Genomic DNA, 22,503 nt, shown 5'->3' on the forward strand with positions numbered 1-22,503 from the left:
TGCAAATTTCATGACTTCTAGATTAGAATTTTTAACTATTCAGTATGGACTCTCACTTTTTCTCCCCACGAATCTTTTCTTACTGTTTCCCTAGTTCTTGAATCTTTTCCCCTCAGCTGTGTTTATGAAATTGAGATGTTTCACTGTGTATTTACACCTAATACCAAGATTTTAACTCTCACCTATGTTCACATATTCTAATCTATAACTTTAATAGACAACAAATAAATGTACAAAACAATTTGGAATTACTTTTTTGAAAAATGAGGCATAAATATCATATAGCAGAAGGAACTATCATAGTTATATTTTGAGAGAAGGAAAAATATATCATTGCCCCTTAAAAGGGACACACATTAAAAATAAAATCAGTCATAAGAAGGGTAATCCGGGGCTGGGGTGATAGCACAGTGGGGAGGGCGTTTGCTTTGCATGCGGCAGACCCGGGTTCAATTCCCAGGATTCCATATGGTCCCTGAACATCGCCAGGAGTAATTCCTGAGTGCAGAGCCAGGAGTAACCCCTGTGCATTGCCCGGTGTTACCCAAAAAGAAAAAAAAAAAAGAAGGGCAAACTATCACGTAACTCCAAACTAAATGTTTTAGTGATAAATTTTGTTCTAAATCGCTGCTCTGAAGTTACAGTCAAAATTGAGTAGTTTTACCCCAAAGTGGAACGATCTCTTCTGTCTTGTCTTTGTGAGGAAATGTTTTCTTGGTGATTGGTTTCTTCCACGGCACTGGATTGAGTAAGTGGTTTCAGAAAGTGCTCAGCCTCTTAGCTTTCACCTCATCCCTAAAATTTTTGTTTATTTATGTTGACAGAGTTTCGGTTCTAAAGGACTCCCAAGTAACAGCCCCTTTGTGTAATAATCTGTTTTCACAGATCAACTTGGTTCTCATTTTAAAAAGAAAAAAAGTTTTTTATTCCATTAGCACTTAGCAACATGATATTATTTTAAAAAAAGAAACAGAATAGATTTATGTCTAGTAGATGTCTAGGAAATGAAAGTAAAACATTTTATTAAGATAAAAGCTAGTTGGGGCTGGAGCAATAGCACAGCAGGAAGGGCATTTGCCTTGTATGCGGCCGACCCGGGTTCGATTCCCAGCATCTCATATGGGAGTAATTCCTGAGTGCATGAGACAGGAGTAGCCCCTATGCATTGCTGGGTATGACCTAAAAAGGAAAAGAAGGAAGGAAGGAGGGAGGGAGGGAGGGAGGGAGGGAGGAAGGAAAGAAGGAAGGAAGGAAGGAAGGAAGGAAGGAAGGAAGGAAGGAAGGAAGGAAGGAAGTTATGGGTGTGACTGGAGACTAGTGACCATACTACAGCTGTTGGTTTCAAGCAGGGACCCCAAGGACTCTTGTCCTGGGATATTTAGCTGTTCTAGAGCCTCAGAAGAGAATGGCCTTTTCATTTGGAAGAAACAACCCAGTTTTTTTTTTAAAAAAGAAGCAGCAGCAGCTAGTTCCTCATCCTGGAATTTGCTTTTAAAAATACTTTCACCAGATTATCTTGTATCCATGTCTCTGGTTCTCTTTAAAGTGTTTTCCTGTTTTATTTAACTTTTAACTTTTTAACTTTGAAACAACTGATTGAACATGACTTTCTTTACCATTATTCTAATTCAGGGGCTTCACTTTTTCTTACTTATTAGGGAAGTACTACTGGAGTCTTTATTTTTTGTTGTCAACCTTCCTATTTAAAGACAATTCATGGCTAAGGATGAACAACAGCCAGGAGGGTGTTTTGCTGGAGACCGGAAGTAGCCGTTCTTTCTGGCCTTGAGTTGGGTTATAGGTGCTCTCAGTTTTATATGGTATTGCAACTGCATCAGGAAGAAGAAGAATGGGAGATTGTCATCTTCTGAAAGACAAACAAAGCAACGCTAGATTAGTTTCAGTAGTAGGTTGTAGCTTTGATCTATGCCGTATTTTCTGCATGATTTGGAGATGTAGAGCATGGCCTAGGGGATTTAAAAAAAATGTTGTCATTGCATATGGTTTGCTAAGTAAAAAAAACAATATCTGTAAAGAAAGTTGGTGATGAGGAGGCAGTGGTTACTGTGAATCAGGATTTAAAAGTGCGAATGTGGCCGTCTTCCCTCCTTTTTAAAGGACTGCATTTTTAGAACAGTTTTATTTTAACCACGAAATTGAGCAGAAGGAATGGAATCTCTTCAACTCCCTGTCCCCACAGATGCCATCTGCCCTGTTCTGATCATCCCCAACAGAATGATGTGTTTGTAACCATCAGTGAACCTACAGTGACACGTAATGGACCTAAGTCCATACTCTATGTGAAGGGTCACTCCTGCTATTCTCCGTCCACATTCTTCAGTTAAAAAGGTTTTTAACCTTTCAACATCTGTGGGCTGGAGCTATAGCACAACGATAGGGCATTTGCCTTGCACGCGGAATCCGGGTTTGATTCCCAGCATCCCGTATAGTCTCCTGAGCACCGCCAGGAGTAATTCCTGAGTACAGAGCCAGGAGTAACCTCTGTCCATCGCCAGGAGTGACCCCCCCCCAAAAAAAAAGAAAAAGAAAAAAATCCTTCATTTTAAATGCCCCACCATGGACTGGAGTGTGGGACAGATTCTGTTCCACAGCAGAAAAGGCTAAGTATTAAAGCATGCTGCTCTAAGTTCTGTGGGTCTGAACAAAAGTAGAATGGCCTGGGTCATCATTAGAGTGTCTTACAGAGGAACTTCTGCCCTGACAATCCAATATTCCACCTCTTTATCCTTGTCCCCTGCGAGACTCTGTTCTTTCTACTGTCCCCATTGCCTCCCCTTTTCTAGAATCTCCTATGGTTTCCAGCACCATTGAATAAGTACCAAGGAGAAAGGTTGCCGTCTGATTAAGACCGTCTTTAGTTTTGTAAGAAAGCACCAAACTGTCTTTCTAGTGGCTACACCATTCTGCATTTCCACCAGCTGTGTTTGAGAGTCTCTAGCTTACAGCCTGGCAGCAGCAAACGTTGACCAGGAAAATTTGGTGGTTGTTGTTGTTGCTTGATTTTGGTTTGGGGCCACACCCAGCTGTGTTCAGACCTTACTCCTGGGGCTCGATGCTCGGAGCTCACACCTCCTGGTGGTGCTCAGCAACCGTATGTGGTACTGGGGATCAAACCCAGACTAACCGTGTGCAAAACCCTGTAACCCCTGAACTATCTCCTCAGCCCTAATATTCCTTATTTTAGATCATTCTCATTGGCTTGTAGTAGTATGTCATTGTTTTAAGTAGAGGTTTTTGATGATGTATGATTGTCGATTGCCTCGAGCAGGCCCCAGTAACGTCTCCTTCATCCTAGCCCTGAGATTATATTCAAGGCTCTTTAGGAGAATGAGACCCATCATTGTTACTGGTATTTGGCATATTGGGTACGACACAGGGAGTTTGCCAGACTCTGCCATGTGGGCAGGCTACATTCGGTAGCCTGCCAGTTTGTCCAAAGTAGGAGTGAGATAATAAGATGTCATAACAAGATGTTGCGCGGCCGCAAATGCGGCCGCCTGGTTTCAGGAACTGGTTTTTATAGTCTCTGAGTCTTGGCCGCTGATGGGATTACACGGCTCCAGGGGGCCAGTTGGTGGGTGTGACCCCCGCCTACTGGAATTTGGAGGATCTGGGTGGAGGATGCTCGGCCCCAATCCGAGTAGTCTTGGAAATCTCGGCCCCGGAACCTGCGCGACTTTGTCCCTCTGCCAGTACCTTCATGTGTGCGGAGAGTGGTCTCAGCATGGTGGTGGCTGGTCCTGGAGGTCTTTGGCTGCCGGAGCCCTGGTCGGGGCGGGGAGGAAAGCTCAATGGGAAAGCTCATGATATATGATGGTCGTAGCTTATTTGTTCTCGCTGTCTTCTTGGATGCAGTGCCTATTCAAGTCTTGAATTCACTTTCTAATTTGGTTATTCCCTTGTTGAGTTTGAAGAGGCCCCTGTATACTCCGCATAGGTCCTTTAGCAGATGTGCTCTTTGCCATCATCTTCTAGTCTCTGGCTTGTCCTCTCATTCCTCTGAGTAGGGCGGAACTGTTAAATGTCAATCAAGTCCAGCTTACCTGTTATTTTGTTCAATGATCGCACCTTGACTATTATACCTAGAAAGTCATTGCTGTATGTAAGGCTACCTAGATTTTCCGTATTATATTCAATACTTAATTTCTTCTGTTTCATGACCAGCTGCAGGTTTTCAAGTGGTGCTTGGGAATCTCCCTAAGTGTGCGTGTGTGTGCACATGCGTGTTCGGGAAGGCTGGACCCTTAGGCTTTGTGCTCAGACCCAGCATCGCACAGGGAACATCAGGGCTATATTAGCAGTCAGGTGGTGCCTGGCATTGACTCTGCCCACTTGCACGATTGTATAAACAGGCATGCAGTCTAGCTCATTTGGCTCTCTCTGTGGCCAGTACCTCAAGCTTTTAAATTCCCTCCAGCCCCATAAATTAATTTTTTAATTGATAGGTGACTGCTGAGGTAGGAATCAGAGATGACTTGCTTGCCAGAAAGTCCTTTCTTGGGTGGGGGGAAGATAGTTTGCAGGGAGAAGGACTTCCGCCTGCCTCTGTGCTCAGGGTGCCCAGTGCAGCACTGGAGATCAAACCAGGCCTAGCCCCATGCCAGGCAACTGCCCTAACCCCTGGGCTACCTCTCTGGCCCCTACTGAGATTATTCCTTACATAACTTTTCGAAGTTGTATTTTCCATGAGGAATTTGTCTATATTTCCTAAAATAGAAACATTTTTTAGAAACAGAGAATTTATGTATCTTTCTGTTATATTTGCAGTCTAGGTAGGATGGTTTTGGTGTTGCATTTCCCTAATTTTAATAACTTGATCCCTTTTCGCCTCTCTTATTTAATCATTCTTTCTTGATCTTAACATTTTTTTATTTAGATCAACAAATTTGTTTCAGTTTACTCTTTTAAGACTGCTTTCTAAAGATTTCCTTCCTTCCATTTGTGGGTATAGATAGGTATTTGATTTCTTTTTTCAAGCATTTGAGGTGAATAGAGATGATTTGTATTCTGCTCTCTGTATTAGTGTGTGTGTGTGTGTGTGTGTATGACTACAGTGTGTGTGTATGGCTGTAGTGTGTGTGTGTGTGTGTATAATTCCTTCTAAACATGAATCTAGTTGTATACAGAAAAATAGGATCCTTTTTTTCCCCTTCAATGTGAACCAAGATACTTTTGAAATATGTGTTATGGGACCAGAGCGATTGTGCAGGGTAAGACATGAGCCTTACATGTGGCCAACCCCGGTTCAATTTCCCAAGCACCAGGGGTCACACTTAAGTACACAGCCCCTGAATACCTCAGATGTGCCCCAAATCCCTTCACCCCCCCCAAACTATTTTATTATGAATTTTTGGGGATTACTCAGTTTGTTATTTAGCAGTATATTGCTTAAGTTCTAATTATTTGGAGATTTTCTGGTTATCTTGTTAAATTTTTGTCAGTCTAATAGAAGCAGAGAGAACATACAAACAGAAAATATACACCCTGATTTCACTGTGGTTAAGGAATATAGTCTATGTTATTTGTCAAGAAAGCATTACGTTTGAGCATATGGTCTTTTTGTAAGTGTTCCATGTATACTTTGAAGAAATAGATTTTCTATTTGTTAGGTAATTTATATATATACTTATGCTAGATCTATTCAATTCTCTTGAAATCTGTATCTATACTAATTTTTGTCCATTTGTATTCTCTTTGACAGAGAGCTTATACGTTATTTTATGTGTGTTTAATCTATTCTTTATTAACAAGATACCACATTAATCATTAGTAATGCTTCTTTTTTTTTTTTTTTTTTTTTTTTTTCTTTTTGGATCACACCTGGCGATACACAGGGATTACTCCTGGCTCTGCACTCAGGAGTTACTCCTAGCGATGCTCAGGGGACCATATGGGATGCTGGGAGTCGAACCCGGGTTGGCCTTGGGCAAGGCAAACGCCCTCCCCGCTGTGCTATCTCTCCAGCCCAGTATTGCTTCTTAAAGCCTAGCTTATCTTGTTACAGCTGTATCATCTTTTTTTTGGCGAGCGTCTGTTTCATATGCTTCTCCCCATGATTTTATGTTCACATCTTCTGATTACATATGTTTCTGTTTTTAAAATCTTTTTGATCCCATATATTTTCAAGTGTGCCTCTTTCAAACATCTGATATTTTTTGTTCATATAAGCTATCTTTCCCTTCTAGTTTGAGTATTTAGTATATTTATATTTAATCATTGCTTGCTCAAGTATAAAAATCTATAGATATTTTTCTAGCTTTACTTTTTGGGGGTATTGGATCTCACCTTCCCTCCTCATCCCTCTTTTGTTTATTGGTTTAATCAGGTTTTAAAAATTACTTCACTCACCTCTCCCCCATGAATTTATTAGTTATTCTTTTCCAAGAATCTAAATATATGGTTCTCCCTGTCTTTGCAGTTAACAATATGGATTCACATTTTCAAGTTTATGAAATATTTAGTTTAAAATCTATTTAAGTCTATTTCTCCCGGTGATTGTCAAACCTGTTTGACAGTGATGCACTGTGGGTAGAAACTTCCAGAACACCCACCTTTACTGGGGAAACAGCCATCCAGAGGCTTAGGCTAGTTGTGTGACCTTTAGATCATTTCTCAGTCTTCAGGTTTTCCCTCCTTCCTTTCTTTCTTCCATTCTTCTTTCTCTGATGAGATAGTTTTACTTAAAGAAATGAACTTAGAGAAATGTGAAGGGAACAGAAAGGGAAAGTGTTATACATTGAAGAAAGAGCAGGGTCATATCGAGATGGGAGAAAACTTAAGGGTATGTCTCTGGGAAAATGAGTCTATCAGCATTTCTTGGTAAATTTGGGTAATATTTATAGAGAATGTGGGGTTTTGCCATAGGGCAACAACCCGCCTGGTGCTTTTGTTTGTTCGTTCTTTTGTTTGTTTATTTGTGGACCACACCTGGCAGTACTCAGGGATTACTCCTGGCTATGAGCCCAGGAATCACTCCTGGTGGGGCTCAGGAGACCATGTATGGTGCTGGGAATTGAACCCAGGTTGACCGTGTGCAAAGCAAACACCCAACCCCCCTACTATCTCTTCCGCCTGCATGGTCCTTTTCTTTGGGTACCTTATTTGACAAGTCTAAGGTATTAAGGGGGAACATGGGGTTTACACTGTTTTCGGAGTCTCCCCTAGAACATGAACCAGGCTGGGTTGATAATTCCTGAGCAACTCAAGGTTGACAGGCTTGCAGGACGGCAAATGTTTGTGTATTCCTCCCTTCCTCCCAGAATACAGTCTGCACCCATCACAGCCCCTGGATTAGCCATCTGCTATTCAGTTTCCTAGACTGGCTGTTACATTTAAGGAATATCTAAGGTTTTTAATCTGTGAAGTCCTCAAGCATTATTGCCATGCTACAAAATCTACCTCTAAGAAGATAAAATCTGTTCTGAGGCTCGACTGAGGTCGCTTGTCACAGCCTCTTCCCTATTGGAGTTTATCAGCTTCAAGTGATTCCTATCTGGCCACCTTTCTTGGCAATAATTAAATGGGAGGCATCTCTGCTCACTCATGATGGCACAGGTTAAACAGAAAAGGAACGGGCGGGAGAGATCCTACAGCAAGTGAGGTGCCTGTCTTGCACGTGGCCAACCCCAGTTCACTCCCTGGGAGATGGTCACTTGTGTAGTGCCAACAGAGACCTCTGAATACAGAGCTGGGAAGAAGCCCTGAGCACTGCATGGTATAGCTCTGGCTAGTACCCTCCCACTTGCCAATAAATAATCAAGAGAAAAGAGAGGAATGATTATATTATTCTTTCCAAAAAGGTTTGCATTTGAAGTAGACCATGAGCTATAGCATTTGGTTCAAAGAAAAGCATCTCTAATGGTAAAGTTTTGATGTGATTATGTGTAATAATACTCTCCTCCTTGTACCCTGGGGCGGGGGGGGAGTGGAGAGAGAAAGGTGACACAATGGTAATAAATTTATAAATGGTTATAAAGATAATTATTTTAAAAAAAGCCTTGATTTTTGGAAAGAAAATGATCATGTTGGGTATTGTCAAGGAAATTCAGAGACTGATCGTTCTAATAATCTCTTTTTCTCCCCCCCTCAGGTGTGTCCTCTCTAAGTATTCAATTTGCCAAACTCCCCAAGGGACTAAAGCATTTAAACTTGTCTAAAACCTCATTGTCACCTAAAGGTACAGTATATCTTATTATTTCCTTAACTGTGTGTCTTAACACTCGTGCCGCATCCTGCTGCCTTAGTTTATAGTGACTCATTTTGCGTCGTGTAGTAAAGACCTGGGCATTGCCTATGCAGTTGGCAGGTCACCAAATGGTGACTCCGTGAGTGTGGTTGTCTGTTAAGTAGCAGAGAAGAATCCTGACCTTCACCTTCTCTCTTGAACGTTTCGGACTCGTGACATGCCAGGTGCTTTCCGTTTGCGGCTGGAGGCGGCTCTCTTTTGTCCTGTCCTCGGAAAGACCCTGGTGCCCACCAGCTGCTAGCTGGCCTGTCTGTGTTCCTGAAAACGGTGGCGCCTGACCCAGGAGGCTCGCCAGGGCTCTCCCACCTCTGGGGATTGTGGTTTCCTGCCCGCAGACACCTCCCATTCCGTGACCCACTTTCCTGACGTTTTGCTGCTGCCGGGCTCGTCGCTCTCTCATCCGCACTCATTCTCAGAGCTCTTGCCTTTATTCCAGAAACCCTTCCTGGGGACCCTCTCTTCGGAGATCTCTCCCCGGACCCACGGCCTCCAGAGGCTCCACTCCCGAGTCCTTGGTCCCCACCTGACTCACTTAACTGACATCACTGTGGAGATAGTGCCTCTCCCTGCCCAGGACGGGGCTTTCCTTGCTGCCTGTGCCCTCTCGGGCCTCTCCGTCTCCAGCGCCTGGCACGGCACCCGCAGCCCTGCCAGTGTTTAATTTATTTCTTTATTACTATTTTGACTTCTGCTTTCCTCTGGACCATCCGGGGTATTCAGCGTCTCCTCCCAGCTCTTTGCTCAGGGTCGCTGGGAGCGGTACTTGGAGGGCCCAGGATTGACCTGAGTTTAGCTCCACCCAGTAAATGCTTTAATCCCAATACTGTCTGCCAGCCCTATATTAACTTTAAAAAATATGTGGTACTTCTTTTTCCTTACTGTTTATCTTTGCTACTCTGTTCTTTCCTCCTCCTCCTCCTCCTTCTCCACCTCCTCCATCCTTCTCCCTTCCTCTTCCTTCTCCCTTCCTCCTCCTCTTCTTCCTCTTCCTCCTCTTCCTCTTTCTTCTTTTAATTCCTTTTTTGGGGGTTGGAGTGGTCACACCTGGCAATGCTCAGGGGCTACTGTACTCCAGAATTACTCTGGCATTGCTCGGGGGACCATGTGAGATGCTGAGGATTGAACCTAGGTTGGCCATGTACAAGGCAAATGCCTTCCCCACTGGACTATCACTCCGGCCCTCTTTTCTCTTTATTTTCACTCTCACCCTCACTCCTCCCATACTCATTTTTGCCCCCGTGTCTGGTTGTGGTGTTTTGTGGACATGGGGCTGCTTGCTGAGGTGCTCAGTGAGGACTGTGCTCCTTCAGCGTGGTGCTCCCAGGGGTCCCATCCTTGGTTGTGCTCAGTCACTACAGCCACTGTTCGCTCACTCAGGGTTTACCCTTCCCCACTGTGGTATTTGCACCCCTTCCTGGTCTGCAGTTTCCTCTGGGGTCGCACCCTTTTGCAGTTCCCAGATTGTGGAACTGACTCGCAATCACTTGCAGTGACAGGGAAGCTGGAGCTTAGAGCCGTTAGGCTCCTGCATAGTGCTCCCGGGGATCAAACTTGTGATCTTATGCCGACAGGGCAGGCGATCCAACTCTCTGGCCTCCCGCACTGCACGTGTTTAATGAAAGTTTCTTGGGTTTAATAAAAATATCTTTCCTTTCCATAAATACATTCGCTGTTCTGGGCCAGAGCAATCAGACAGTGGATTGTGTGTTTGCCTTGTGCACAGCCAACCTGAGCTCCACCTGGAGGGATCCCTGAGCCCAGAGTCAAGAGGAAGCCAAGTCAGCCACCTGCCGCCGTCCCAGATCCAAACCCAAATCCATCATCCTCTTTAGAGGACACTGTAAAGTGTCTGTTGGCAGGCCAGATTGCCTGGGGTTGGAGTCTGACTTTCACGTACCATGAACAGGCTCTGATGATCTCAGTGCCTGTGGCCTTCATTGTAAGGGGGGGAGTAGCAGAGAGTGGGAATCCACGGACAGCCTCCAGCAGGCTTGCTGTGTCTTCTAATTCTGCGATTTGGGGGTTCACCTTCATTCCTCCAGGGTCAGTTGATTGGGTGCCCAGTGGCGAAACTACCAAGTAGAGGAAGCTCTGCACCCAAATGCACAGATGTGGCTCACACAGTGGTGTTCCATTATTGATTGTTTCTCCATCATCACGGTGGCACCTAGGGAGCTCCTGAGCACAGAGCACCCCAGTAACTGGGTCACTGTCTCCACCATCCTGTTATCTCCATCATCTCCAGCCACCCGCTCTAGCATCATCCTCATTAGTACCCTGCCCTGTGAGCACTTCTTGTATGCTTGGACCTCACTCTTTGAAATCTTCTCAGACATACACATACATACGGGCTTTCTCTCCCTCTCTTTCTCTCTCTCTCTCTCTCTCTCTCTCTCTCTCTCTCTCTCTCACACACACACACACACACACACAATCTCTCTTTTTCTTGTTCTCTTTCTCCCTTTTTCTCTCTCTTCTCCTCTGTTTACCTAGAAGGTAGGCAGAAGTGTTCTGATTTTTTTTTTTAATTTCTTTTGAATGATTGATTCATTGAGGTAAACTTTGTTCATAAGAGTATGAAGTTTTCTGGTTTGGGGGGTGTGATATTACCAAACCAAACCTACCCCCAAAGAGTCAAGAATCCCCCCCCCGCAGCTCACAGGCCCTTTCCCTTCTCTCCCACCTAGATGACCACAGTCCCATGGTTCATTTTCACTGGATGTTGCATCTTCTCTTGCTGTTTCTTTCCATGCTGCCTAGACATGAGATTGCTCAGTATTTGTCATTCTCCTTCTGACTTATTCCTCTTAGCACGAGACACTCCAGCCCCCATCCACATGTGGCAGAGGGAGGACTTCATCTGTTTCATCAAGTTCTCTGTTTACTCATCTGTCGTTAGCCATTGAGGTTGTTTCCAGGTTTGGGCTCTTTGGTTAGTGCTGCAGAGAACACCATGGGCATAGTTAAATTTTAGTTTAATCCATTATTTCTTTTCTTTTTTTTTTCTTTTATTTTCTTTTTCCTTTTTGGGTCCCACCTAGTGATGCTCAGGGGTTACTCCTGGCTCTGACTCAGGAATTACTCCTGGCGGTGCTTGGGGGACCATATGGGATGTGGGAATCGAACCCGGGTCGGCCACGTGCTAGGCAAACGCCCTACCCGCTGTGCTATCCCTCCATCTCCTCAGTTGTTATTTTTTAGGTAATTGTTTCTTTTTAAATTTCTTTTGAGAAAATTACTAGTTTCTTACTCTTGTAATGTCTCTATCAGTTTGATTTTTTTTCTTAATGTATGTTAATTCTCTATATATGAAAACTAGGGATACTTTATTGTGAATTCCATAGGGTTGCTTTCTTCACGTAGGGGGATTTTTAACCTGATGATTTCGTTTCTTTGGTAATCATGTTAGAACATAGGAGAGGTCCATTCTTCATTCATCCTCCTGTGGTGGGGTTACGATCTGAGACACCTAAACCTGTTCTGTCCTAAGGAGACATAAGTGAGGTTCCAAGGCCAAAGTTTGGGTGCTGAGTTTCGTTCTGAGGGAGGAGACCTCAACCTTCACCAAGAAACGTCAAACCTTTCTTCCTCCAAATATTGGCTGTCCATTAAAATGATGGGTTTTCTGAATTAATGCTTTCTTTACTGTGACCCAAGGAATTTTCACTTGCCCTTCTTAAGATAACTATGTTGAGGTACTGGTTTTGTCTCTTTAACTGATATCCGAAAGGCTTGCAGACACCCACATAGGACGTGAAAGGTTTTCAGATTTAAACTCACATTCAGTTGCTGTTTTAGACTTGCTGCATTTGACTCACATTATATATTTTAGTTCTGTACAAACATTTATATTCATGGCTCCATAATTCAAGACAGTGTTCTTTCTTTTTTTTAAATCTCCCTATGCCATCTAGACAGTCTCTCCCAATACTTTTTCTCTTCCTCAGATGATGGCTAACTGATAGTGCTCTGGATTTCTGGTAAATGTCCTGCTGCTTGCCAGATTATGTCAATGCAATGCCATCTGGTCCCACCTTTTTTTTTTCCAGCTGTAAACACTCTAAAAATAAATAATGAAAAGTGGTCAAAATCATTAGACAGCTAGAATCAAGAACCAAGAATGGCATCAGAATCTGTGTTTAGTTTGTGCTGTAGGAGCACTGATTTTTTTCTCCTCCTTCCATCCTGTATTTGTGCAATTTCCTGCTATTAGTGTGCTTATTAGCACAAGCCTTCTGTGAATGTGGGCTCAAGAGGAGGGGGTGGAAATCCTTCCGCGGGAAGCCCAGCTATCATGATAACATGCATCTCTCTTGATTCTGCTCACATATTGGCCAGCCGCCAAGTACCCACACTTGTTCAGGAGCATTTTGCTACCAAGACTAATTTGACCTAATTTTGGAGCTTATTTATTGAGTCTTCCTACACATCACTGAAGGGAGAATTTTACAAATGGTTTTCTTGAGAAGACTGATTTTCCTTATGCCCCGGGTACATTTATTTCATTATAAAATGCATCAATATTGCTAATAACTGGACAGACTGAAGGAAGTTGGTCTTGTAAATAATCATCGATGTTCTCCCCAGAAATAACCATTTCTGCAGCTCATTGCAGTTCCTTTTCACTCACATATTTCATCAAATCTCTATCCATTTCACTACGCTTGTTTCTCACCTCTTTGAATAATACTCCCTCTCATTGGGTTGTGACCAGTTAGAGTGTCTTTCTCCCATCGGACTGGCTCTTATTTATTTATTTGCATGTTGGGTTTTAGCACATACCCTGTAGTATTCAGGGGCTCTTCCTGGCTCTAAGCTCAGGAATGACCCCTGCTTGTCCTCAGGAAACTATTTGTGGTACAGGGGATCGAACCAGGGTCAGCCAAATGCCAAGAAGTGTTTGTACTATTTTCCCAGCCTCAGATTGGCTTTTAGAGGTTCACATAATATACCCTTGGCCCCAGAAGCCCTCACATGCTACACTGTCCACTTCCAGTAACCTTTTATTGTGATAAATAAGTATTCTTGTGCATCACTAACTATCCTGGAGTTGATTTCATTTCTGCTTTGATGGCCTTTGAACTTTTCAAGGACAAAGAATGCATCTTCCTGGCACTTACCTCCCAATCCCTAGCATTTGAAACCCATTTTACTGGCACTTAATGAATGTTGAGTTGATAGTCAAGAAATGCTTTCTGGTGCAGCAAAAACTTTGTACTCTGACCTTCTGGCTTTTCTCCCTACATACCCGAGTGCATACTCATCCTGGAGAAATGACTCCTTAGCCTTTATCAGACACATGCCGGAACTGTTCTTTGTAACTCTCCAAAGCAGGAGGATAAGATAGTAACCCCTTCAGCAGCAACGCCACCCGTTCTGCTCCCGGTCTATGCTCAGCCTTGCCTTGGAATATCTGATTGGGTGTTGGTGATTCAGGAGAGCCGGCTCTGCCCAGCAGGACTGAGGCTGGACCCCTCATCCTGAAGTTCGCTCTGTCCCCCTGTGAACAGATTCCCACTCCCCACCCCCCAACCCCAGATCTTTAGGGTCATTGAGGCAGGCTGATAGGTTAACTTTACTGAAAAACAAGACCACTAATAAAAGTTTTCCCAGTTTTCAAATACCTGTATTTCCAAAATATACCATTTGGAACCATGGACTTTTAGTGGTATTGAATTTTGCAGTCTCTGGGAGAGCAGCCATCCTCGTGTGTCTTGACCGCTTTGAATCCCAAGGGGTGACCAGACTATCCTGGACTCCCGCTGTGTAGGGCCATAACTCCTAGATGCCACATTTTCCCGAGAAAAGAAATGACCAGCTGAAAATCAGCCACAGATGCCCTAAGGTTGTAAGAGGCCCATCTCTCCACACAGAACCATTCGCCCATCTTTGTATTTTATGGGGAATCTTCGGTCTAGCTTGGGTCGCTTCCCCTTGAGCCCTATATGTTGTTTATAAATTGTGAAAGTGTGGATGATCAGGGTTGCATTCTGATGGCATGTTTCCTTGCGAATGCACCATTTCCTCATTCATTGCAAAAATCATTTCACTCTTAAGTTTTGCTTTGAGTATGCTACATTAGGGGAAGCCGTGCGTTCCCAGATTAACTGTCCAGTAGTTCCAGTAGCCTAAAGTATCTGAATTTACGCCCGTATCCTTTGAATACTAGACACTAGATCATGGATCACGTGGCAGAATGAAGAGAATAGGAATGACCATTGCAACATCATATTAAAGATGTCCTGTCCTTGCTTTCACATTGGAAAAAGGAGCCAAGTGATACTGATTTCTATTTTTTCTCAGTGAGCTGCCTAGGTGTGGGTCTTCCTGGAGGGGTGTGGAAAGGACAGTGATGGAGCTGCCTTTTGGGAATGGTGCTTCATGTTGAATCTGATTTAGACAGGGCTTCCGGGGCCTTTCATAAGATTCTCAGCCATGTTTTGTTTCCCAGAGTGAAAACTGAACGTGTGTCTTCTTGGTATTGCAGGGGTGAACAGCCTTTCTCAGTCACTCAGTGCCAACCCGCTGACCGCCTCCACCCTTACCCACCTAGACCTCTCAGGGAACGTTCTCCGTGGAGATGACCTCTCGGTAGGTTTGTTTTTCCTTACTGCATCCTCCAAGAAGCTGTGTTTCATATCTCATGTCTGTGTGTCTCTTTATGGCGGGGGTGGGTTTGGGTCTCACACACAGTGGTACTCAAAAGCTGTTCCTAGGTGTGTGCTCAGGAGTGACGTCTGGTGATGCTCAATGACTGTCTTCGGTGCCGGGAACTGATGTTGGCCCAGCCACGTGCAGGGCAAGCACTTAACCCCTTGTACTATCTCTCCATTTTCCCTGCAATCATTAACTTTTTGTTTTGTTTTGTTTTGGGGTCATACTCAGCAGTCCTCAGGGCTTACTCCTGGCTTTTCCCTTAAGGATCATCCCCTGGCCTTGGAGATTGAACTTGGTGAGCCACATGTAAGATAAAAGCCCTACCCATTGTACTGTCTATCTGGCCCCTGTAACCATTTCTCAATGGTTCTTAGACTTGTTTCTCTACATCTTCCATTATCACGAATCCTTGTATCACCTAGAGAGGAGCTTCTGAAGTGTTTTAGAGCAGGGCTTCTTAACCTTTTTCCACTAGTGATCTCCTTTCACCTAAGAAATTTTGACATCAGTTTGGGTAAAGGTAAAGGTAAAGGTAAAGGCCCTCCCGTTGTTCATCGACTTGCTCGAGTGGGCCCAGTAACGTCTCCATTGGATATTTTGTTGTTACTGCGTTTGGCATAAGTTTGGGTATCTAGATATAAAAAAATAGATCTATAGTCAAACATTACTGGTAATAAATCATAATGAAAAATTATTGTAACCCATTTTAAAGACTTTTTGTGACCTCTGCATTCAGTTACCCGACCCCATATGTACTCGTGACCACAGTTCAAGAAGGTGGTGTTAGAGAAAGACCCCAGAGCCTTAATGAAGCAAAATCTATCTCAGTAGGGTTTCCCCCTCAACATTGAGGACATTTACTGTCTTTTGAAGCAAAGATCCTAAAGAATTGTATCAATACTTCTGTGAAGTATTTTTATTCATTTAACAGCATTATTATACCATTATTATACCAGTTACAATCACCTGACTAGGGTCACTGTCACTGTCCTCCCGTTGCTCATTGATTTGATCAAGCGGGCCCAGTAACGTCTTCATTGTGACACTTGTTACTGTGTTTGGCATATCCAATACATCATGGGTAGCTTGCCAGGCTTTGCCATGCTGGCTAGATACTCTCGATAGCTTGCTGGGCTCTTTGAGAGGGGCGGAGAAATCGAACCTGGGTCGGCCGGGTCGGCTAGGGTAAGATTGGAAATATTTGCCAAGTGATTTCAGCATGAAATAGTACAGTTGGAAAGAATGGTGGTACTTTTGTGATTAAAAGGGGACGCTGGGATGAACCAACTCTAACTCCAGTGCTGGTGCACTCCACAAATGCAGCACGGAGAGTGGAGTATAGAAGTAAACTGGGACCTCTCTTGAGTGTGGGGGCTGGAGTGATAGTACAGTGGGTAGGGCGTTTGTCTTGCACGCAGCCGACCTGGATCCAATCCCCAGTGTCCCATATGGTGCCCCCCAAGCACTGCCAGGAGTGATTTCTGAATGCAGAGCCAGGAGTAACCTCTGTGCATTGCCGGGTGTGACCCCCCCTGCCCCAAAAGAAAAAGCTCCACCCCCCAAAAAAAATCCGAGCGTGATGACACAGCATCTCCACTCAAGATTCTTCATGCAACTGGATGATTTATGATATCATCATAACTTATCATAGGGTGAATTAGGTTTGAGTCTCTCATCTTGGGTGGGGAATGCCTCTATACTGCACACAGGCTGCCAGCAGGTGGGAATTGAAGGTCCTGAATTTGTATCCCGCTGTTTTCTGGTGTGAGGAGCACTGGGGAATGATTTCTCTCCTTTCCCTTTCCAGATCAGGCTAGGGACGTGAGCACTGTTCTTTCTGTAGACTCCCTCAGTCCACCATTGCAGTCACTTGAACGTTGCCTGAGTGCTGTGACTTTTTCAACACACTCTCTGATTTTACTTGTTGCCTTCATCAAGAGTCATACATCTTCTTCCTGAGAGAAGAGCCCAGGGGAAAACCACCCAACCTCGTTAGAGAGAGGGATGAAAGGAGAACTTGGAGTTTAAATATTAATCCTAGGAGCTGATGGGACAGTGCCTCAGGTTGGACCGTGCCTTGCATGCTGTTGACCTGGATTTGATCCCCAGCATTGCATACGGTCCCCCGAGCACCGCCCAGAGTGATTCTTGATGCAAAGGCAGGAGTAATCCCCGAGCACCGCTGGCTGTGGCCCCCAAACTGAAACTAAAATTTAAATATTAGGACTGAAGTTTAGTAATCAGTCTTGTTACGTTGGATCATTAGTCTCCCGTAACATCAAGGCCACCCGGGAAATTTGTCCCACTCAGGGCCGGGCATTATTATCCTCTATTTTATTTATTTATTTATTTATTTGCTTTTTGGGTCACACCCGGCGATGCACAGGGGTTACTCCTGGCTCTGCACTCAGGGGACCATATGGGATACTGGGAATCGAACCCGGGTCGGCCGCGTGCAAAGGCAAACGCCCTACGCGCTGTGCTATCTCTCCAGCCCCAATCCTCTGTTTTATTTCATTTCCTAGTTTTTGTTCTGAGGGCCCTTCTGAGCAGTGCTCAGACAGACCCCTCGCAGCGCTGCTCGGCTGTGCAGGCAGAAGGTTTTGTGTGTGTCAGCGGGCTGTGTGGTGTCGGGAATCAAGTTTGGGTCTACACGCCAGGCCTGAGCTCCAGCCCTTTGAGTTCTGCCCACCCTGAGGAATCACCTTGTTCCCGTGTCCTTCTGGGGAGGGGGTGTGGAATGACGAGTCTGGGGTTAGTGAAGTTCCACTGTGCCCTGTCCTCGCCCCTACCCAACTGGGAGCCCCTTGACTGGTGCAGGTTGGAGCCCCTCTGCCACGGCCCTCAGGGAAAAACAACCCCATGGAGAAGCTTGGGCCAAGGAGGGCCTGATCTCTAGGAGAGGGTGACTAGAGCTCCCCCAGCTGGTGGCCCCGAGTAAGTACACAATACCAGGCACGGAGTGAGTGACAGCCAAGACTGGGTCTTCCCCTGGGAGCAGGATGAAGTTCTCTGAATCAGAATTTTTCATCCGTAATATGATGAAATGATGAAAAGATATGATGCCCTGGGGGTTATTTGAAAGTACTTATGGGATGATATTTTGCTGTTCGGAGTTTCTCGGTAGAGAGGATTTTTCTCAAGGATCCTTGAACTCAGCTGCATCATTTAGGAATCCTCACCAAGGGGTAGGTCCCGCTCAGTAGCTTGTGTTTGCCCTGGCTCAGTGCCACGGGGGAGGGGGGGCACTGGGGAGGACAGCCAGCGATGCAGAGGAGGGCTCCCTCCCCTGCGTGCCTGGTGCAAGGAGCTTCGACTCTCTTTCTAGGGGACTCTGGCAGTTGACCACCACAGGGGACAATTAGAGAATCATAGTTATGAGTTTCATTATTCATATGCCCTCACATGGGATGGAGGGAAACAATTAGGCAGCGTGAGTCCCCTCCAACATGGAATGTCTTAGCTGTCAGAAGGTCACTGTCACTGTCACTGTCCTCCCGTTGTTGTTCATCGATTTGCTCAAGCGGACCCAGTAACATTGTGAGACTAATTGTTACTGTGTTTGGCATATTGAATACGTCATGGGTAGATGTCAAAAGGTAAATTAAAAAAAAAACAACCTCAAACTAATGATCACTATCAGGCTTTTAGGGGGATAAATTTTGGAAGTAACTAAGGCTATAAAATCCTAGTGTTGGATTGGAGAGTCCAGCCTGCTGCTGGTGTGTGATTCAAATTCAAATGACTGGTTCTTGCAGCACTTTCAAAGTTGATTAGCATTTTGATGGTGTGACTATAATTCAGGTGGTATTTCACTCTTGGTAGTTAAGATTAATTAGTGCTGTCTAATAAAAATAGAGTCAATCAGGAAAACGAAGTCATGTGTAACCAAAAATCTAGGCATCTGGCAGCCAAGATTCCATTTGGCCTTTTATAAAATAGAACTTAAGCGTAACTTTAGTGTGAATATTCTTTGAATTTTTTTTTGTACTTGATGAGGTAAAAGATTGATTTTTTAAAAAATAATGTAAAAGTTTTTGGGAGGAGTAAAGAATGATTCTAGGAGGGGTAGGGTAACTGCATTTTTAGATGTTAGCTGGCAGTTTGTGGATGTGTGTGATTTCAATGCTAATAGACTTGATTTTTCTCTTTTTATTTCAAGTGCATGTACAACTTTCTGGCCCAGCCAAATGCCATTGCTCATTTGGACTTATCCAATACAGAATGTTCCCTGGACATGGTAATACTTTCTTCTCCTGGGGGTGGCTGGGTGGAAGGAGGGAAAATTGGGTATTGGCGGTGGGAAAGGTACGCTGGTGAAGGGATGGGTGTTGGAACATTGTAGGACTGAAACCCAATCATGGACAACTTTGTAACTGTGCATCTCACAGTGATTTAATAAAATAGCACTGTAGCACTGTCCTCTTGTTGTTCATTAATTTGGTCAAGTGGGTGACAGTAATGTCTCCATTGCGAGACTTGTTGTTACTGTTTTGGCATATCAAAAAATATGCTTTCTTTTATTGTCCGAGGATGCTGGGGAGGGGGTCTCTGAACTACTCGTTAATGGGAAATGAGAGCCTTTCTTTTTTTTTTCTTTTTGGGTTACACCCGGCTATGCATAGGGGTTACTCCTGGCTCTGCGCTCAGGAATTACCCCTGGCGGTGCTCGGAGAACCATATGGGATGCTGGGATTCGAACCCGGGTTGGCTGCATGCAAGGCAAACGCCCTACCCGCTGTGCTATTGCTCCAGCCCTAAGCCTTTCTTTCTAATGAAATATTCTCGAAGTCCTAAGATACTTGAGAATAAGAACAGCTGTATTTCTTTGTTTTTAATATTTTTTATTTTATAAGTTAGTTCACAATATTTTGTTACATTTAATATTCAAACACCAATCCCACCACCATTGCCCCTTCCCGCCACCAAATTCAGGATGTTTCCATGCCAAGCCCCAATCCCTGTCCCAAAACACAACCAAAATAGAGTTATTTGTTGTATTTTATCTGTTGTATTTTATCTGTTGTATTTTTTTGTATTTTTATTATCTGTTTTTTTATTTGTTTTATATTTGCATTGGGCTGGAGTGATAGCACAGCAGTAGGGAGTTTGCCTTGCACGCAGCCAACATGGCCGACCCGAGTTCGATTCCTCCGCCCCTCTCGGAGAGCCCGGCAAGCTACCGAGAGTATCTCGCCCGCACGGCAGAGCCTGGCAAGCTCCCCGTGACGTATTCGATATGCCAGACACAGTAACAACAAAGTCTCCAATGGAGACGTTACTGGGCCTGCTCGAGCAAATCGATGATCAACGGAGGGCCTTTACTTTACTTTACTTTACTTTATCACAAATCACAAATCATCCTGTTATTCGTCGATTGCCTCGAGCAGGCCCCAGTAACGTCTCTTTCATCCTAGCCCTGAGATTATATTCAAGGCTCTTTAGGAGAATGAGACCCATCATTGTTACTGGTATTTGGCATATTGGGTAGGCCACGGGGAGTTTGCCAGACTCTGCCGTGTGGGCGAGATACTCTCGGTAGCTTGCCGGGCAAATCGATGAACAACGGGAGGACCGTGACCATGACCGTGTATATGTCACTTTACTTTATATTTGCATTATTTGTATTATCTGTTGTATTATACAACATTGTACAACAACAGGCATCCGTATTATCTTTTGTAAAGAACTACTAAACGTGCATACAAAAAAGTGTTCATACAGGAAACAGTGTGAAGATTGTTCTAATTTGGCCTGAGCAAGACATTCTATAGGATATCAGTAACATGTTGTTAAAGTTTGGGTAATGTGAGCTTTGGTATATATATATCTATATCTGAAAATATGTATATATGCATATATATATATGTATATATATATTTCCCTCTATGATTTGTTCCCTACTGAAGAATGACCGTATTTCTTTCTCAGGTCTGTGGCGCTCTTCTCCGTGGCTGCCTTCAATACTTAGCTGTGCTCAACGTTTCCAGAACGGTCCTTTCTCACCGGTAGGGCTGTGCTCGGTGCTATTCTTATCATCTAGGAGTGTCCTGCTCCCAGAGAAATTTGTCATGATGTGGAAACGGTGACAAAGGGTCACTGTCATGTATGAGGAAGGAGCACCTGGCCTTTGGCCATGAACTCATTATTATTATCTGTAAATACTGTTCCCTGCAAATATTAAGCCTTGAAAGTTCAAAGTTTTGTTTTACTTAGTTTTCCACCACAGTCTAATGTTCTTAGCTGCAGCTGGTCTCTCTCGGTGAGCTCGATGATAATGTACTGTTTGCCAGGTGTTTAGGCTTAATATGGTAAACACCTGTTTATTCACTTATTTTAGTTTGGGGACCACACCCAGCTGTGCTCAAGGATTTCTTCTGGTTTTGTCCTTGAGAATCACTCCTGCCAGGGCTCTGGGGAATTACGGTGTGCAGGGGATAACCCAGGTCAGCCACGTGTAAGGCAGGTGCCCAGTACATCTCCAGCCCAGGGCATCCCCTTTTAGAACCTCCTATTATATTTTTCAGTGATGAACTTGTAAGTACAAATAAAGTCTTTCCCAGAAGCAGAGAGAGTAGCCCTGCAAAACCGCTCTAACTTAAGAAAGCATAGGGGTTTGAGGCTGGAGCAATAGCACAGTGGGTCGGGCATTTGCCTTGCACGCGGCCAACCCGGGTTCGATTCCCAGCATCCCATAGGGTCCCCCAGCTCTGCTAGGCGTAATTCCTGAGTGCAGAGCCAGGAGTAACCCCTGTGCATTGCTGGGTGTGACCCAAATAGCCAAACAAAAAAAAGCATAGGGTGAATCTATCTTCCTTCCCTTAGGGTTGTTTGAAAAATTAAGACAATAGATTAGAAGTAACAAGTATCCAGACAGAAGAACGGCATATAGTAGAGAAAGGGAGAATAAAGAAGAATTTTGAAAAGTAACGTGTTTTGCAAGCATGGCATTCTGGAGAACTTAGAATGTGTTAATATAGTTTGACACTTAAGATGTGTAATTATGCCCACAAGTCTTAAACAATATTTTAGTCATTATGACTTCTTTAATAAGAATTGCTTAATGTTAGCAGTTTCATTAGAATGTTTAATGTTTGTAAATTTCCATTTTTATTGGTGAATTTTAAAAAACTATTTGTTTTTCTTTCCTTATTCACTGTGGTTTACAGAGTTGTTTATCACGCATGTGTTACAGGCATTCCCTTATTTGAAAGATGCAATTGCGCTTCCTCTGTATGTATGTGTGACTCACAAATGAGTTAGCCCGTGTCTTAGAGCAGTGTTGGTCCATAACTTTTAACACTGATGAAATCATTGCAATAACAAAGAACATGCCAACAGACCTCAACAGAATAAGAACAGAGTAGAAGCTCTAGGGGATAAAATGATGGGAGAAGTTGAGAGTTTTCTAAGATTCGCTGTATTGAGGGTCTTCCGGGGAATTGGTATCCTTTGAGAACACACGCCAGCTTGTGTGTTGGAGGCAGCTTGGGAAGACAAGCTTTGACGGAGCCATAATTAACGAGGAGCCAAGTTAGAAGATGATAACATAGACCTTAAAGATGTTCATAGAATCAGCT

At 44.0% G+C, this 22,503-nt stretch overlaps 1 protein-coding gene across 10 annotated transcripts in view; it reads left to right on the forward strand.

Annotated features, from left to right (window-relative positions):
- Window positions 1-22,503, forward strand: part of CARMIL1 (capping protein regulator and myosin 1 linker 1) — a 362,886-nt gene that overhangs the window by 193,994 nt on the left and 146,389 nt on the right. For all 10 annotated transcript variants that reach the window (XM_056132249.1, XM_056132250.1, XM_056132255.1 and 7 more), the window contains exons 12-15: window positions 8,111-8,197; window positions 14,754-14,857; window positions 19,086-19,163; window positions 20,855-20,931. In XM_056132249.1, the coding sequence (XP_055988224.1) occupies window positions 8,111-8,197; window positions 14,754-14,857; window positions 19,086-19,163; window positions 20,855-20,931 (346 nt within the window). The remainder of the gene's footprint in view (window positions 1-8,110; window positions 8,198-14,753; window positions 14,858-19,085; window positions 19,164-20,854; window positions 20,932-22,503) is intronic.

This window comes from Sorex fumeus, unplaced genomic scaffold (assembly GCF_029834395.1).
Source record: "Sorex fumeus unplaced genomic scaffold, SorFum_2.1 ptg000094l, whole genome shotgun sequence".
Taxonomy (NCBI): domain Eukaryota; kingdom Metazoa; phylum Chordata; class Mammalia; order Eulipotyphla; family Soricidae; genus Sorex; species Sorex fumeus.